Source organism: Larimichthys crocea, chromosome XXIV, assembly GCF_000972845.2.
Source record: "Larimichthys crocea isolate SSNF chromosome XXIV, L_crocea_2.0, whole genome shotgun sequence".
NCBI classification, from domain to species: Eukaryota; Metazoa; Chordata; class Actinopteri; family Sciaenidae; genus Larimichthys; species Larimichthys crocea.
Genome location: NC_040034.1, coordinates 5,940,083 through 5,958,952, shown reverse-complemented (window position 1 = coordinate 5,958,952; position 18,870 = coordinate 5,940,083). Strand labels below are relative to the sequence as shown.

General features: G+C 39.7%; 1 protein-coding gene across 1 annotated transcript; it reads right to left on the bottom strand.

Moving 5' to 3' along the window:
• Window positions 1–48: 48 nt before the first annotated feature.
• On the bottom strand, window positions 49–17,055 carry plpp2a (phospholipid phosphatase 2a). Its single transcript, XM_027274683.1, has 6 exons — window positions 16,762–17,055; window positions 4,193–4,344; window positions 3,848–4,110; window positions 3,041–3,098; window positions 2,254–2,430; window positions 49–1,317 (listed from the first exon to the last, which is right to left on the bottom strand). Exons 1-6 carry the CDS (start codon window positions 16,820–16,822, stop codon window positions 1,168–1,170), a joined length of 861 nt encoding a protein of 286 aa, XP_027130484.1. The 5' UTR covers window positions 16,823–17,055; the 3' UTR covers window positions 49–1,167.
• Window positions 17,056–18,870: the final 1,815 nt, after the last annotated feature.

The window sequence follows — 18,870 nt, the reverse complement described above, 5'->3', positions numbered from 1 at the left end:
AACCCCATCGCATTGCTTTTTCTTTCAAGTAAGCACTCGTAGACGACATGCTGGCTAATATTTATGATAAAACTCAAATAAAAACAACCAACAGGCTGACAGAAATGATTACATTTTGTGCAGCTTCACAATAGATTACACAAGTTATAAAGGAAAGAAGGAAGGAAGGAAGGTCCACGGAGGTGTGTATTTAGTTCATGTAGGACTTCAAGTGAAATTGTGGCTCCACAAGCACATGAAATACAATAAAAGTGAAAAATGATGACGGATTATGGGACGAATCTGCACTAATAACATCTCCATTCGTCTTTGGACGTCCTTCTTAGGTGACGTCTATATAAAGAGAAGAAAAAAACATCCCGAACAATGTTGCCAGCACTGTGACGTCACAGAAAAGTAGTGGTGATACATTCTTTTAAAAGCTACACAATTTATTAGATACAGTAGTTTAAAAACATGATAGAAATGTTAGCACTATACATAATCATGTATATAGTTAAAGCAGTCCATCATTACACATGCATATCTTCTAAAGACAGTAAAATATTAGAAACAGGCTGATATCATCGAGCTCCAGTGTAGGTAAAACAAATCTGTTACACTTAGCTGAGTGCAGTAAGCAACAAAGTGGAAAACATTCAGCCTCCAAGGTTTTGTCACTCCATCCAAGGACAGAAAGAAATCTTGGGTTGGGTGTTTTTGAAATTTAACAGATCTCTTCAGCAGTCTTTAGCTGGCGTTTCAGATGAACTCACAGCATTCACCTCATATCTGAAACCGGTTTTACTCATGAACACGGCACAGAGTGAGATAAAAACATTAAAATATATTTATATATATATATATAAAATTGCATACTTTGAAACATACTACAAATCAATCACACACTTCCATAACACACACACACACACACACACACACACACACACACCCTAACTAAAAAAGACACAGACGCTGGCTGGAGCTTCTTTTCCAAACAGGTTTTTGGGAATCTGTGAGTTTTCATAGCTGTCAAATTCTTAAGGAGGTTTTCTCCGTGTCGAGCAGGTCTAAGTCTGGATTTCCAGGTAGTGGTCACTGCACTCCTTTTGGTTAAACGGAGCTGCTGTTAGAGAGTGTTGGCCCAGGTTAGTAAGAGTCGCTGCTGCTGCCGCTGCCGTGAAGAGCTCATACGGGTCCAGGGTAGTTGTAGTGGTTCCCGTGCTGCGAGTCGGGAGGCTGTGGGCTTGGTTTGCGTTCGAGGTGTTCAATCTCTGGCGTGTCTGGTTGTGTGCATTGAGGGGGGCGCTGCTTGAAGAAGTCGGACGCGTATCGGACCTTAAAGAACAGAAAAAGGAGTATTAGTTATAGAAAAAACAAGTACATGTAAGTTTGAACATCTCGTATATGCAGAGTCTATACATTACAAATACACAAGGGGACACTAAAGGTTGTATGAAAAGTTAAGTAAACTGTATAATGGTGACATGTTTTAATAGATTTTCGCTCCATGCATTCAGAAATAGAAGAAATAAATTGTTTGATATGAATCGAGCTCTGTGTTCTGAACTGTGACCAGAGATTACCATCATATTTAGCAAATCCAAACACCAAGTGGGTAGATATGATCAGCGATAAATCGTGCCAATTCACCCTACAGTTGTTTTGTATATGGGAAAGGCCAAAATAAATGTACCTGAACTCAGATCGATGTCTTTCTTTAGCCTCTGCCAAGACTGATTAGTCGGATAAAACCTGTGATGCTTTTTTAAAACAGATCTCCTTGACCTTGGTGACTGTAGCCAAACCTTTTCCCAACAAAACTGAACCAATGCGATATGAGCAGAGGACGTATTTATGTCTAATATCACAACAAAACAACATTTACTGTTGTGTTCAGGTGCAGATAACACAGATTTGATTCAATTGGTAAAACATATTTTCCTTATATCTGTTGGACTTGGAAATGATGCATGTGCGAGTGATCCGACTCCAACTTAGTGAGACTTTTGAAGTATTGACACCGTCAGAGAGACTCAACTTTAGTCACAAAGAGAAAAAAACCAAAAGAGAGAAGTTATTCAGTATATTTATTATAAACCTCTGAGTGTTAAACTCATATTTGTAACTCATCTATCATGGCGTTTACCACTTTGTCAGCTGTTTGAGACAACTTCCAACAGGTGAACTTAAATATTTTGGTCTTGAGATAGAGGATTTCAAGCTCTCATAAATCATATAAACATCCTGCACACACAGGCCTTTTCTACTTACAGTGAGCACAGCGATGAGAGCTCCCTGCAGCAGCCCAACCAGCACGTCGCTCCAGTGATGTTTGTAGTCCGACACGCGAGTGTACCCCACGTACAGAGCGAACGCCACCAGGAAGAACTGGATGGTTGGGCGGACAAGTCGCGTCCACTTCCCCTGCATCCGGGCCTGAACGTAGAGCTGAATGGAAAACATTTAAATGTAAATTCTGTGTATTTTTACCTTAAAATAAACCAAAATAACTTTATACGAAGAATAAGAGCCTCATACGAAATAAGAAATTAGATTAAGCACAAAAATCTGAGTAGAAATAATATAATAATTAAAAAGGTTCAGGGACTGATTATCTTTTCTTTAAAACTCACGACAGATAAATCAACATAAATTAATCTTTTTCCTTTGTTCCTAATTCTAAATTCAACAAAACATGAATAAGAGGTCTCAAATGTAATATATACACAATCTCTTGTGTTATTTTTGTGGGGGATCATACATATTATAAGTTGTGAGAATATCCAATAATTGTCCTGAAGGAGAAACTTCACACCCGGTCCACCAAAGGTCAGAGGTCAGGCTCAGCCACTGTATATAAAACTGACTTCCAGTATCTCACTCCGACAGGGATTAAACAGCTGAATGTGTCATCATCCGGCCATTGTACAGTGTGCACTATTACAACAATGATGTTTTCAAACAGCAGCTCCACGTCTGCGTCGACCTTCTCCTCTTGTTTGGAGTCACTCGTGAGTGTTTCTGGTAAAATTCACGCGACCGATAAGGACGAACTCACCGACAGAAAGAGCATGCAGTACATCCCGAAGGACGAGTGGCCGGAGTAGAACGACAACCTGGGGAACAAAAACAGCAACAGAACATGATTACTGTACGAAATTCACTCATTTTTAAAAATAAATATAATAATGTAGTGAGGAAGAGTAAAGATTAGATTCTGCAAATCGAATTCATATAATACTTTTTAAATTATATTTACAGGTTGTTCCGATTGTGCAACATTAAAATGATCAATAAGCTTTGTTGAGCCACACTGACTAAAACAAATATCTATGATATTTAATTGGTTAATTCAAGTTTGTTCTTCAATGTGAAGATTTGCTTGTTTTCTTTAAACACATCACTGTAAACTGAATGTTTTGCATATATATTCTCATTATTTCTGACCTTTTATTTAACTTCATAAAACAATAACTTCACCAGGTCGATATCAAATCCAAACCTGGATGATGGATGCATATCAGTCACAGCCAAAAATAAATAGAAAAATAAAAAAAGACAATAAAAAGAAAAAGTTATTTTACACAAAACTTCAAAAATGGACGTGAGTTTTGTGTAAAATATCTTCTAAAATCATAAGAAATAAACATGAGAATACCAAAGCATTTGTGATTGCAACAGTTAAAAGTAAAAAATTAATGCAGGAAATAAAAAAATGTGAGCTTTTTTTACTACCTCACGATAATCACAGCAATGGTTTCCTGGTTCCTGCTCTTCAAACGTGATTTATATAACTGATATATAAATAATATGACTGATTAAATGATTAAAAGATTTATAAAAGCATTAAAAGAGAGTCGAGTACCTGGATTCAGTCACATTGCGGATGTTGCCGGTACAGTTGATCTGCAGCATGTATCCGTTACAGGTGACCGGTGCGCACACGGCTAAGAAGTTTGGACGGGGACGACCTATAGTGAACTTAGCCAGGTCGGTCAGTGATTGGCTGACGGCTCCTCCAAACAGGAAGGTGCCCACCACCTTATAAAGAGCTGACAGGTACTGGTTGAACTGGGAGTTGGAGTGCAGACGCTTTGTGTGCACAAGGTAGGCCTCTCCTGTGGTGATCTGTGGAGGGACAGCATGAAGGGTTTATTTTTTAATTCCCGTGTAACGACACCGTTCAGAAGAAGCAGACGTTGGGACTCACGATGACGATGGAGCTGGTGATGGTGACGGCAGCCATGCCTCCATGGGAGATGGTGTCTCTCCTGTAGGGATAGCTGATGCTCTTATCGTCGCAGTAGATTCCTCTTTGGTACGGAACGAACTTCAGAGTCAGGATGGCTGAAGGCAGAGCCGCTGGAGGGACAAGAGAAGAGAGCGTTAGGAGCACAAAGTCCAGCGTGAAATTAGAATACGACGACGAAGTGATCAGATATATCTGATGGATGCATGTGAAAGTAAAAAATTTACTACAAAGCAAACATATTGTCCACTACATGTTATTCAATAATTAAACAATGATTCATTTATAAGATTCGCCTGGATCTAGATCTACACCAGTCAGAGACGATCATGGGATATGTGCAGGATATTTCTCCATCCGTGTAATCCATGAGAATGTGTTAAAATGCCACATTTTGCATCGTTTGGCAGAAAATCATAAACAAATCTCTTCTTGTCAAAGTCGAGCCATCCTGCTAACTGAAAGACACGCAAACAAGCAGAACCTCGAACATAACGTACTGCAGAAAATATCACTGAAAGACATTTACTCAAGTTCTCAAAAATACTTAAATATATGAATTAAAAAGTAAATGTTCCTCAAAATTGTATTTATCAATCAATAACTGCAATAAATCAGTGGTGGATAGTAACTCAAGTACATTAACTAAACACAATTTGAGCTACTGCACACTTCTGCTCCAATACAAGGCAAATACTTTTTACTACTTAAAGCTTTAGCTTTATTTCATACATACACTACACAGAATAAATATTTCATATATTATTCTTAAATGGGCCATTCTGCATAATGTGTACTTTTGGTACTTCAAGTATATTTTGATGCTGTTGTGCTTTTACTTTAATAACTTTTTAAGTAAAAGTCCTACACTCAGAGCCTTTCTACACAGATGATGCAGTAAAAAAATGTATCTCTGCAACAACAGCACTTAGACAAATTAGAGGGAGTTGTGGATGAGAAGTGTGTTAGCGTGATAACTGTTACCAGAGAATGTTTTCCTGTTTAAGAGTACGACAAATCGAGCTACTTGAAGCAGTAATACTGTAGACTTTGGGAGCCGCGCTGTGTTGTTAAGAGCTGGAGGTCCATCCTGAGAGCAGCTTCGACCCTTCAGCTGTGCGTTGACAAGTGAACCGCAACACAATGAGGTGCGCCTCAGGAAACAGCTAAGAACACACTGATGGACTAATGTTTTGGCTTTGGGCAGAAGGTCCCACTGCCAAGTAAATTAATTTGTCATCGGTGGAGCTCAGTGGCAACAACTTCACCTCTGCAGGTCGCGGTCACCCTCTCCCGATGGGAGGGGGGACGCCTGTCGCCATGGAAACTCACGGGACAGGACGGCCATGACCTTTAACTTCGAGGCAACGTTTACACAAGCGGATAGAACCAGGACACGCATGAACAAAGATGTGCACCACAGGGTCACGTGCGCGCCCCTGACACATAGAAAGGGCTCTATGAAATGTTCGGATTTATAGTTTGCATGTGTGCGGCAGGCCCGAAAAACTTTGTTTGACAGTTTCTGCAAACAAAAGAGTCAGAGTTCAGAGACGCAGGACATAAACCTGCCTCTTAAATCTGAGCGGGGACAATAGGCCAATCTGATGTCACGGATCTTCTAAACTACAACTCCTAAATCGTTTTCCTGTTTTCAAGAACCCCCCGGCACCAAATAATAAGAGTGAGGAATGGATGGAGTTTTGTTTTTGCAAGCAGGAGCAGTATATTAACCGGGTAATGCCATAAGAGTGGCTCTCCACTAACAGATTGCTTCCTTCCTCCAAGAGTGTGTGACTGTCGCCATGACAGGTAGGACTAAATGAAACCACATGAGGACACAAACACAGAAAGACCAACATGCTGCAGACAGGTCGTTTAAAAAAACATGAGGTCATGTGTACAAATGTGGATGTCAACCCTGGTCGAGGATGTGAATTAAGTCTGAGGTCATACACACTTTGGCCGTCTGTCAGGTGTGAACATTTACAGCCAGTGTTTTCTCCTCACTGCTTCCTGTTAGATACTAATGCACACACTTGTTGCAGGTTATCTCAGAGGAGGAGATCTAAAAATGGAAATGTGGAGTTCAAAACTGGTAGAATACCATAAAACAGAAAAAGTGCATGAGTGTGTGTCACATGTACAGTAGATGGAGAGTAGTTCTAGTTTTTAATTTCAATGGTTTTGCTGTTTGTCATATGCAAAATTATGCTTAAACCTGCAGTAACAAACATTGCGTTGGCTACTTGGGGGCAGCAAAACAAACTGATCATCACTTTTTTAAGTTGATCTAGTGAATTTATTCACACATTTTGGAGCAACGTTCACTCTCTTTTAGTTGTTTTTGGACTCCACCAGTTCCTGAGGGAAACATCTGGCTCTTCAGCTGCTAAACGCTCCACAGTTTTCACCAGATAGTCTCTGCTAATGCCGAGCAGGTGGTGTACGGTGAAGGTTTTTGGCTGAAATCAGCCACCTGTTGTGCTAAATCTCATCAACTAACTGTGCCATAAAAATCGGTCTGATCTGTTGCTACTACAAGTTGGATTTTTGATCTTAACTTTGAGGAATATGCACAGAATTAAATGACAGATAGCCACAGCCACACATACTATAAAGATTTTGATTATAGCCGCTTTAAAACAATATACGGAAGACCGGCACAAGCTAATGCAGTCCAAATCAAAAACCATATAATGCACATTATATTTCAAAAGATGTTTTTGTTGTCGTGCGAAGACACACACAGGTGCAAGATGTAAAATGGCTTCCATTTCCTCAGCAAGTGCCACTAATGATTTCTATGATGACGAGCAATTTCCTCATTAGAGAGAATGAATCAGCGTGCAGGAGAAGCCACATCTTCATTATTCCGGCAGGTCAAGGGTTCTCTCGGAGAAGCCCAACCGTTGTTTATTCTGCAGGGCGTAATAAATAGAACATTTAGATAACAGGCTGCTTGTTTGATTTAAGTCTCTGGTGGCTACACAGTGCCAGCGTGGAGATGTGAGTGGACAGAGTTGGGCAATGGCTGTTGACACACACACACACACACACACAGACACACACAGACACACACAGACACACACAGACACACACACACAGCTATGCTTATTCAACAGCAGAATCGACGCGGAAGTCAATTCCCCCCATTCGTAGCAAACATGCTCCAACAGCCTCTGGGAGCCGAGCCCACGCAGGGCTCCTATTATCTGACTGAGACTGGCTGGTTTTGTCTCTGCTCTATTATTACAGAAGGTCTGACATGTTTTTATAGGCCCGTGCTGGTGGGGCGGCCTCCCCTCTTTGTCGAGCTGAGGGGAGGGGAGAGAGGTTCATCCCCCAGATTCACTCTGGTCTTACTTACAGTCTGTCTGTCAGAGTCTATTTTACTTTGTTTAGGTGACATCAGCATCGGTAAAGCTGTCAAAGATACGATGTACTGGCACTTTTCTTTATGTATAAGACATGTACAGATGCATTAATAGGAAATATTACATTGAATGATGACACTTCAGTTCATAATGATTCATCCTGTGCCGTCTTTTCTGATGTTTTCTGTGGTTTAAAACAAGTTTTAAGAGAGAGAAATAATCAAAATGTGTCACCACAGCCAGAGAGCAGGAAATAACTTTTCTCAATTTAACCAGGAAGCTCATTTTGTTCCCACTTCTTGTAAACGTTTCAGACATGCAGGAGGAAAACTGATACAATAACAAACATGACTAAACATACCAGAAAGTAGATCTTTCAACTTCCCCAAACTGAAGTTTGAGTTATTTTTGCAGCTCATTCCAGTAATAATAAAAAAAGGTGCACAGGACTAGAAACCAGTCCAGAGTTAGTAGTTAGCCAGGTTAAAAAAAAAAAGACAGCCGGTTAACACTTAATGTCATGTTTGCAAAGACGCTGCACGTAAAATCCCTCTTAAACCATGAGGTTTAACAGTTTGTGTACAGAGGAAACAAAGAAAATATAGCCTCTGTGGATAGTGAGCCTAGGAGGCGCTGGTACTGTAGATGGATTTATATATCTTCTTAACATTAAGTGGCCGAGGATGATGTGAGCAGATAGCTTTGCAGTGATTACACCACTAGATGCAACTAAATCCTACACACTGGACTTTTAAGTCCAGTTTTAAGGTTGTTTTATATAACTTGAGCGATTAAGTTCAGGCTGTTACTTCTTATTTTGCAGATTTTAATTTAAAAATAGGATTTAACTTTAAATATTATCTCTAAAAATGTCATTTTTTCATGTTCTATAATCTCTGCCCGACTTTCCTGGTCTGCTTATTTCTTTCTGTCCTTCCTCTTCATCTCTCCTTAGATGCTTCCTTTCCTTCTTTAACTGAAAGTTATCTCTAAACTCTTCTGCACCATCTGTACTTTCATTTATTTTTGAGTACCTGTTGTACCAGGTAAAACTTCTCCAAGACATTTCAGAACTCGCACAACTGAAAAACAAAGTTTTTTTTGGTGGACTGTAACAGCTTGTATCATCCTACTCTGACATTTTACATGTAGCTGTTGGGTTTCTTCCCCCGTTTTTTTCTCCATAATCTTGTACAGCTGCGAACAATGTACAAGCCAGTTCCAACCTCTCTTTCAAAAAGACACACACACACACACACACACACACACACACACACACACACACACACACACACACACACACACACACACACACACACACACACACACACACACACACACAGAGTTTCTGCTGAGTTTCTGTCTTCAGAAACAAAACGTCCACAGGAGAGATAAAAAAGGAAGAAGGGACAGTATTGTTTTCACAATCTCTTCTGGCAAGAGCGGCCACTGATTCCACTTTGAGAAAATAAACATGATGGAATTTGGGATCAGACACAAGTACAACTTCCCCTTGACCTCTGACCTAACGGGAAGTGGCAAGTGTTCCTGTTATTCAGCCTTCAAGATGAGCGGCCCGAGGCCCGCGGATAAACAGGCGCCGATGGGAAACAGAAACAGGTAACAGCGCTGTAGGTGCTCAGTTGTTTGAGGTTAGGTCAAATATCAACAGTCGACTGTGAGACTCGCATCGGTTCGGTGACCTCGCCGTGGGGATTCACACTGAGGTGCTCAGAAAACTAAAAATTTAACTCATGATCTTCCTTTGGGATATATTTGGCGCCAGTCATCATTGCTGTGTGATTTCTGCTCTGCATTTCCCAGTTTCAGTTTTGTCTTTTGTCTGCCTTTAATGGCTATCATTGTTCGTCATTTCTGGGGGGTTAATCTTCTACTAAATACAGGAAAACTGTTGTTGGAAAGAAAGATCATCATCACTTCCTGTGAGGCCGGGGATTTTTCCTGGGAAAGTCCTACACAACAATGAATGAATTGGTATTTTTTTAGCTTTGAAGTGGTAAAAAAAACCTTTGTTTGTATGAAAAAGTTGATCTCTTCAGACTCAGATTTTAAGGGTAGAAACATCAAAATCACATTTTTCATCATGTCAACATGTGTGTGACATTTTTACACAAATTTAGTTACTTTAAACTGGCAGTAAATTATCTTTTGTGCACTTTGTCTGTTTGGTTGTGTACATTCAGACAGATTTTACATTTTGTAGAAGATCCTTTGCTCTACAGGTTGAAGAAATCTGCAGATTAACTTTTAATATAATCAATTTAATAGGTTTTTATTGGATCCAGTTGGAGAAAGTGAGGTCTGCATGTGAAAAACATTCATTTCAGTCATTGTTTGGGGGGACCATAAAATATGAGTCCAACAACGGATGCTGGGTGTGAGGGGGTTTGTGTTGGATTGTATCCGTGTGCTACTGAATCTTATCAAAGAGGAGTTTGTGTTTTTAATCCACTTGTTGGCACGGACTCGGTTGGCAGAACACCTCATGTTTCAACTCTGTTAAAAACAGATTTCAGTTAAGCTATTGGCTTGAAACTTTTTTGTGAGTCCTAAAATTTTCTGTTTCTCCTTAAACTTCTACGCTTGAGCGAGAAAGAAATCAGCCACGATGTCCCAACGATGGACATTTTTAAAAAAAGGACTGTGTGAATCCTGCTCATTTCTCACTGAAGCATTCAAAGTATCTGTGAAAAAAAAAGACTGACCTTTAATAAAAAAAAAACACACAAAAAAAACAGAATTAGATCTCTCTCACCTGAAACTAACACCCAGTACTGAAAACCTTTCTGAAACCACTGTGGACAGCACGTTTCCACACATACACAGTTTGGGTGTAGTAACATTTATTTTACACGAAGCTAGACCGCAAACTTTCAGTAACTGGAACTGAAAATATGGTAGATTAAAATGAAATATGGGAGCAGTAGATATCACAGTAACCAAACTCTCTATTCCTGGTATAGAAAATACCAGTACTGCATTTGCTGCTGTCTCACAGACTGGTTGCTTTGCAGTATAAATTCTCCATTCAGCTCAAACATGTCGGGATAGTTCACCTCCTTTGTTGAATTTCATCTGGGTCCTGAATCAATTTTCACATTTGTTTGTGGCATTGTCACTCTCACAAACAAAAACTTAATTTACTTCACCGTGGTCTCTAAAACAGATACCTGTGTGCACATGCACTATGGTTTGGATGCAGCTCTGACTGTATTTTATGCTGCATGCTTTACTGTTTGCTACCCTTTTTTTTAAATAGTCAAAAAGTAATTGCCACTGATGGCAGCCAATGGGCCAATGGCAACCTGCCAGCCGTTACAGTCGAGCCCCGCACACACACACACTTTCTCTTCAGCATATATCTTACTATTTTCACACAGGAATGTCAGAAGTCAAGACTTCCCACTTGACTTTGACACATATTTGGCAGAAGCAGACACTGCATGTGTGTAGCTGTGCCACTGCTGAAACAGTCGAAGAAGCATCTCAAAGACGACAGAAAAATGTTAAAGTGGCACATAAATAACATTCTGCAGAGACAAACAACAACAGCTGTCGTCAGTTTGCACCCGTTACAAAACTCTGTAGACTTTTGAGTTCAGTCTTAAATCTTGTGATGACTTTTTAAGAGTGCAGACATTTTCATAACTACGCTGTAAATGTTTTTAGTGTCATCACCGACCACTGGCAAGTCATTCTGTACCATCTATCAGAAATAGTTGAAAAGTTTTCTAGTCTTCCAGGCTGAATATTTTTGGGTTTTTGGACTGCAGGGTTTGACAAAAACTTTTGTTTTGACAAAGCGAAGACATTTTAAAAAGACGTCACCTTGGAACTCGTGATGGGCTTTTTGCCATTTCCTGACTTGTCCATAAGACAAAACACTTTCCATCCAACAGTTGGTTTATACAACTCTCATCCTTCCCCTTTTCGTTAAACACTCTTTTTTTTCTCCCCTTTTATTTACGCTGGTTTGCATCAACAGTCATTTTTAACTGTCTCGCCTCACTTTGTCGCATTCCAACGTCCCGTTTTAAGCCAGAAATGCATCAAATTAATCAAGCTGGTCGCTTAGAAAATGCTTTTATGTTATTGTTAGTAGTTTTATAATCCAGAAAATAAAATTATTATGTGAAAGGAGAAAGGAAAAAAAACAAACCAAAATACACATTTAGGTGTTTACTTTACTAAACTTTATCTCTTCCTTGAAATGTAGTCTTAGTCAAGCATAAGATAAGACTTTATTTGCATATTCAAACACATATTTTCTTTATATTTCTGTAATTAAACATTCTGGGGACGTTGCATGGTGAAATCTTTTGTTTTCGTTTCCCCTCTTCACCTGTAACGTCTGGCCTTAGTTCTAGAATAAATAATTAATGCTAGAAGGCGTGAAGCTTTAAAAGCAGTGATAGTGAGGACATTACAGTTAACATTTACCGAACCGTTTTAGGTCTGACAGACGTGTGGATTTTTCACAATGGCTGGTATTTGACCTGCTGAAGTTGTGACCACAGCCAACAGGAGTTTTTGCTCCTGACACCAAACCTAATTATCTGGATCCATCTATCCTGCTGGATCGGTGCACCGATCATGAATGAAAGTGAAATTATACCTGAACTAAAAAAGGGAGTTGTTGTGTAAAAAATGAGCAGTGATAGTGAAACTATTATCCAAGTGACCTTTGTTTAAAGTGCAGCACCAGCTGGGCTCAGTCATGTTGAAAGATTGCAGTTCTTGAGCGTCTCATGATGTACAAACAGCATTAAAAACAGCGTCAGAACTGGGAGCAAACGGGTAGTGAGAGTTTCTTCAGGTGGATTTGTTCAGCTGTGAAGCTAAACATCTGGAAACAGAAGGTTTGTCTCAGCAGAACAGAGACGAGCAGCTCAATATGAACAGTCAGGGAAAGGTTAGCTTGGCAACAGCACCTAATAAACATCTTACAGTGTTTGTATCTCAAAAAACAAAGTGTAAAAATCACGGGTCAATGTGAAAACCAGTTTGATATCAAGCAAATAATCTGGATTAAGAATGAATTTATTAATTAATTAGTGGACAGAGTTTACGGCACTGTGAAGTTACCTCATCAGTCAGTTTACTCATAAGTTATCCTCATTCATCTTCGTCCATACAGGATGATGTTCATATTAAATAGATTGTTAAAGCAGGGCATGCTTTAAAAGGTGTGTGATTGACAAGTCATTCTCAGAGAGTCTGTCCAATGCAACTGTAAAAAATATGAATCACAATTCTGTTACTACATTGTCAAAGTGTTCTTTCATTCTCAAGTGTTTTTAGAGACTGTTTCGCTGTAATATGACGACATTTGTGACGGGGGTAAGCCTGAAAATGCCAAAACCAAGCACACCATAACTCAGGTACGTCCACCAACCAGCTGCACGCCCTCATCCAAATATGGTCATTTCTGGCTCCAGAACAATGAAGATGGTAACATCCATAATGTCAAACTCGAGGCTTGAAAACGGTTGTTCAGTAGGTTTATACTTGGGAGTTACGGTGAGTTATGTGACCGACTATGTTCGGGCTATAGCCAAGAAATAGGCCAACTTATAACCCCCTGAAAAACAATGTTACCTTTAGATCAAAGCCAACCGTGTGATCTCCTAACTCACCAAAGAAAGCAAATATCTTATTTCCCAACATTGACGTGACATGATCAGCGTCACAAAAACATGATTCCACTCCCTTACGTTCTGTAATTTGAAAAGTGAAAACTGCAGACGAGTGCAAAGGTGAAACAGAAAAGACGAGTGCAGCCTGTTCTCATGAAAGTTTATGTGAAATGTAACTTTCATGTTGTAACAACACACTGGCTGTCACCAAGCCATAGAAAGATACGGAGGTGAAGCTGTGCGTGTGTGTGTGTGTGTGTGTGTGTGTGTGGTGTATCTACTGTGTGCAGTGTGTAACAAATAATGGCAGGATGGAGGTTTGACTGCGGAGGGGAAGAGAGAGAAATGAAACACTGAGCAGAATCACGGATCAGTTACAATCTGAACACTCAGCACATTCCTACCATATCACACACACGCACACACACACACACGCACACCTTTTCTAAATGAGGGGGGGGTCAAACTTGATAAGAGTTTACCCTCCACAGACACACACACAGAAATCACTGAATGGTCTGTTTTCTCTAAATACAGGTTTGAAGTTTAATGCAGGCGAAGCAACATCCTGTGATAAAAATCATCACACCATCACATTGGGAAGTAAAAAAAACAGAATAATGGTATTTTCACCAATCAAACAATAATTATTTTAATATGTTCTAAGCAAAACTGACAATTATTTTGATGGTTTCAGCTTCTTAAAAAGGATAAGAGCAAACTCATCTTAAACATTTTCTGACGTTCTGCTGACATTTTTGACAATTTTCCTGAGCCGTGTTGATGAAACAAACGTCGTCTTGTCTGGCCAATAGTCTAAAAACACAAAGACGTTCAATTTACTGTAATGTAGGACAGGCAAAACGTCACATCTGAGAAACTGAAACCATCAATTATTTCATCTTTTTGCTTTAAAACTGATCTAAACCATCAGTTATTGAAATATTTGCAGATCAGTGATAAAAGATTACCTGTTTCCATTCTAGTGTCAATCATCTTTAAATTGCTTCCTTAAGCCAGATAGTGATCCCTACATTATATCGTCATTCATTATTTCTTGTATCAGGGGTTTTTTCTGATTTTATATTTTTCTGGAAAAGATTTCTCAATTGAACTATCAGGAAATTCGTAACATGATGACACACGTTTCTCATCCTATAAGTGAATCATACGAAACAAATCAGAGTACAAAATCTTAAGTGATTTCACCCCCCCCCACCCACACACACACACACACACACACACACACACACGTACATGTAGACAACACACAACACACACCAACACACCTCAAGCTTAGTCAGCCAAAGAATGGTTGAAGTGAGAAAAAGTTGACGAGTCATTAATCATCAAATCTGTGATTTCACAACTGTGTCCTTAAACATTGAACAATCACTTAAATAATTTCTGCATGACTGCATTCATCCAGAGAAGAGTTACGCTGTCTCAAGACATCCCTGAAGCCAGTGATGGAGGAAGTACTCGGATATTCTACTCGAGTAAAACACCACACTGTCAAACCTGCACGGAAAATAAGTGCTACTTATGTAAAAGTGTAATCAGGAAAATGTACTTAAAGTAATCAAAGTGAAAGTACTCAGAGAGAAAAGCAGCATTTGTACTATTGTAGTTGTTTGAGGTCATTTTGAACTATACTGCTGATTATTTTCTCAATTAATCAACTGATTGATTTGTAAATAATTTACGCCGAGCTGAAAGCAGCAAATCTTCATATGTGAAGCGAGAACCATGAAAGCATCATCTTGTAACGCTGGTTACTCGTAGCATTAACTATAAACCTTTACTAAGTTTAATTAGTTTCGGGCTGAGGGTCAAACAGCTTCTTCTGCGTAACATGAATACTTCAACAGTAGGAAAACGCAACACTGATGTAATAGATCAGATAAAGGTTTCACTTCATATCACCGGCCAGGTGTACCATGTTCTGAATACAAATACTTATTAATTAAATGATACTAAATCTCAGCAAAATAAGGTAATCTATAAAACCAATCTTACAATATATTTAGTCTGTGTTTTGTGTGTGAAAATACTGATTTGAAAAGATATTTTGGTAAATGTAGGGAAATAATAAATGCGACCGAGTAGATGTAGAAAGAAGATTTAAAAAGAAAAAAGGACTCAGGTGAAGTTCTTCAAACCTGTACTTGAGTAAATGTACTTTAGTTACATTCCTTAACTGCCTAAAGCTTGAGACTCTCAAAGTGGATCTGTAGGGCGTTGACAGTCAGCCTCGTCGTGTGTGAACACCTTGAGTATAGAGAGGTTTGAACAGAAGAACGTTCATTATCATTCCTCCATGTCAGTCACTAGATGGGTCCACAACTGGATGCACACTCACAAATGTCGTTAACCTCCAATGTTTCTCGCTGCCTTCACAGGGATTCCACGAGTGTAACCCCACATAGATCACCCCCGAAAAACCATCTACAGAAAATAATCTCGGTGAGAAATGAATGACCCTTGCTTCCTCCCTTCTTTCATCACATTTAACTACGACCTCTGTCAGCCTCTTGGTGAGAGAAATGCGTGCAGATGTGACACGAACAGCTGGACCGTGTCAATCCTCTTAATGGCTTTGTGTCGTCCGAGGGGAGTTCAGAGCAAGTCGCAACAAGCCGTTTTGTTCCCTTTACAGTACTAACACACAGCAGAGACCACCCTCAACACACACACACACACACACACACACACACACACACACACACACACACACCTGGTCTCCACTTTCCAAAACAGGATTTTAACTGTCACAGAGAAAGAGAGAGAGATTCATTGACAATGATCTTTGCTCTTCCTCCTAAAGTTTAAAAAAGAAAAGAGAGGCCAAAGGGTGCAGGAAGAAAAATATGCAGAAAAGCATAAATGTATTCATAAATTATTCATCACAAATGCACACACACACACACACACACACCAACAACACAATGAGTTGAAACTGTCAGCAAACTTTAGTGAAGATAAGATGTGATCTATCTGGTGTGAAATGTCAGGGAGTGAAAAAAAAAAACAATCATTTCAGTGACAAGCAGAGATCAGCAGCAGCATTCTTACTCACTGCTTGGAAGGACTCGGTGTGACCTGTTTGAACAAGATAGGCACCAATGATGACTTGCGATGTTTCATTGAACAGCTGAGTGTAAAATCACTGCTGATCAACGTGTTTACTGCGCGTGTTTGTGCACCAGAATATCGTGCGTCTTTTTTAAAAAAAGGGCAGATCTGCTATTCTTGCACAAGAAGCAGCAACCTGTGATAGATCTGTAGATTATGTGTGTGTGTGTGTGAGAGAGAGAGTGTGTGTTGGGCAATCCCACGCGTAAATTTGTCAAATTTTTCAATAAAAGCTCTTTTTTCTTTTCTTTTTTTTTTTGGAGTCATGTTTTTGATTGCCAAAGCTGCACACCCTGAAAGTGATCATGTTTTTCAGCCATATTGTCAGGCGGAGGAGGGGACAACAAGGGTAGTCACTCACCAACAAAGACACAAAGAATATCCACCACGATCAAAAGCAGCTTCTTCCCCAGCTCTGTCATGTTTCCTCCGGTGCCGCTTCACTTTCATAAAGAAATCGCGAAGCACAGGGCAGAGTTGTAATCTAAGAAACGCCTGGAGTTGGACAAAGTCGACCTGTTTGTTCTTCCGGCACCACTCCTGTGTATACCTGTCTGCCTGCCTGCTTGCCTGTCTGTCTGTCTGTACGCTGAGCTGTTTCAGGTGAGCAGCCTGACGCGTCGCGCTGCGTCCTCTCCGTCCTGCCTTTTTACGCACGAAGGGGTGGGGGCGCGTCTTTCCGCACAAACAGCGCACTATAAAACCTGCTCACACAGGATTTGATTTCCTGAAATCTTCCATGTGGACAGGAGGGAAAAAAATCCCCAACTTTCTTTTTACTTCCTCCTTATTCGATTCGCCCCCGAGTTTTATGTAATCTAATCCGAAATCAAGCACGTGGTTAACTCTTTGGGTAACGACACATCCAAACTTCCTCGTGTGGTGTTAACGTAGCCAGGTGACAGAGACTTTGATTTCCACCGGGGACAAAAAGTATTTGATGGATATTCCTGGGTTTATTTGGGATTCAAATTCTGACCAACAGATGGAAATCAGTCAGTATGGAAGACTGTTACCACCAACAAAACCAAACAAAACAAACCTTTAACATTTCCTGATTATTTTGTTTTGACCTTTAAAGACTAAATTTAGAACAAATAATTCAGGAGTCAGACTTTGTAGACACAAAAAGAAAAGATATTCTGTATATCTAAAGACGTACACTGTTCATCATTTGGGGAAATTTGTAATCCAAAATCAACAAAACGTGAGCAGCCTTTGGATACTATCTGTTCCCCAATATGAGAGTTCAACTTCTTCAGCCACAGTATGACCCCTAAAGTCAAAATACACGTAAATAATTTTGTTTTCAGACACATTCTTCATTTTTTATTTCTATTTATACACATCAGGTTAACTGTGGTGTAATTTCCACTGTGATATGTAAACTCTTTGAGAAGATAACACTTTATCTATCAAGAATAAATCACATTGAGTCACATGTGAAGAGGATAAAAAAATATTTCATTCCGACTTTATGTGTGACTGTGTACATGGTGTGTCTGTCAAAAGAGATTGCATGTTGTATGTTCACTCTTTCAGGGCGTTCTCTTTACAACATGACAGAAATGGGATATCATGTTTTCATTAATGTATAATCATTATGTTTCAGTTTCCTCAGAAAGATCCTGTCCAGGCTTTGACATCAGTTTGACATACGCAAGGGCCAAGACTTACATTGTGAAAGAAGTAATGGTGACAACATTTTTGAAGCATCACAGCTCTGTCACAAAATGACACAGTTCACTGTCAGAGTTTGATCCATTTACTCAGAAAACATCTGGAAGGTCTCAAGTAGCTGCATGATTGAATAATTTATCCGCATTTAAGTTAGTGGAGGGCTGAACTGGACGTCAGCCTCAAGATCTGCTTCTCTTTCTCTAAATCCATGTTACAAATGCCGTGGGTCCTCTCCCTGTGTTGCTCTGCCATGTTTCTACAGTAGCTCAGAACAGACAAACCAAACACTGGCTCTGTTTTTTGAAGGTTTCACAGCCACAATAGTTTCTCCTTCGTGCTATAAAGGAGAGGGTGAAATGAGGGGTTTGCAATCTGCAACTACACTGCTACACACCACTAAATCCTGCTGTACCAGTGTAGTGTTTTATAATTTCTAACGTTTCGTCGATTTTTTTTTTCTTTTCTTGGCAGCAATAGACTTCCATACAATTAAGCTTTTCTCACAGCAGACATTTTGACATATCTCAAAAGAACAGGTGTATTGGTATTGTGCATGCTGGCTCACCGTCACGGCTCGCTGGGACACTTGAATAGAGCTGAGCTATTGTTATGAATGTTAGTAACATCTGTGCTTTTCATACTAGACGAGTCAAAATGTCTGCTGTGGAAAAAAAAAGGGCCACATACAAACTGAATAAACTTTCCAGTCTTGACGATGTCAAAGTAACCAAACAGTTATTTTAACCACACAAGTTACGCAGGACAAATCCAGACTTTGAATAATCGCATG

Coding starts and splice junctions, on each gene's coding strand:
- plpp2a (XM_027274683.1), bottom strand. CDS start 16,822: ATGACAGAGCTGGGGAAGAAGCTGCTTTTGATCGTGGTGGATATTCTT. Junction 4,345..16,761: donor TATTCTTTGTGTCTTTGTTG/GTGAGTGACTAC, acceptor TTGTCCCTCCAG/CGGCTCTGCCTTCAGCCATC. Junction 2,431..3,040: donor ACTGCATGCTCTTTCTGTCG/GTGAGTTCGTCC, acceptor TTTTCCATTCAG/CTCTACGTTCAGGCCCGGAT.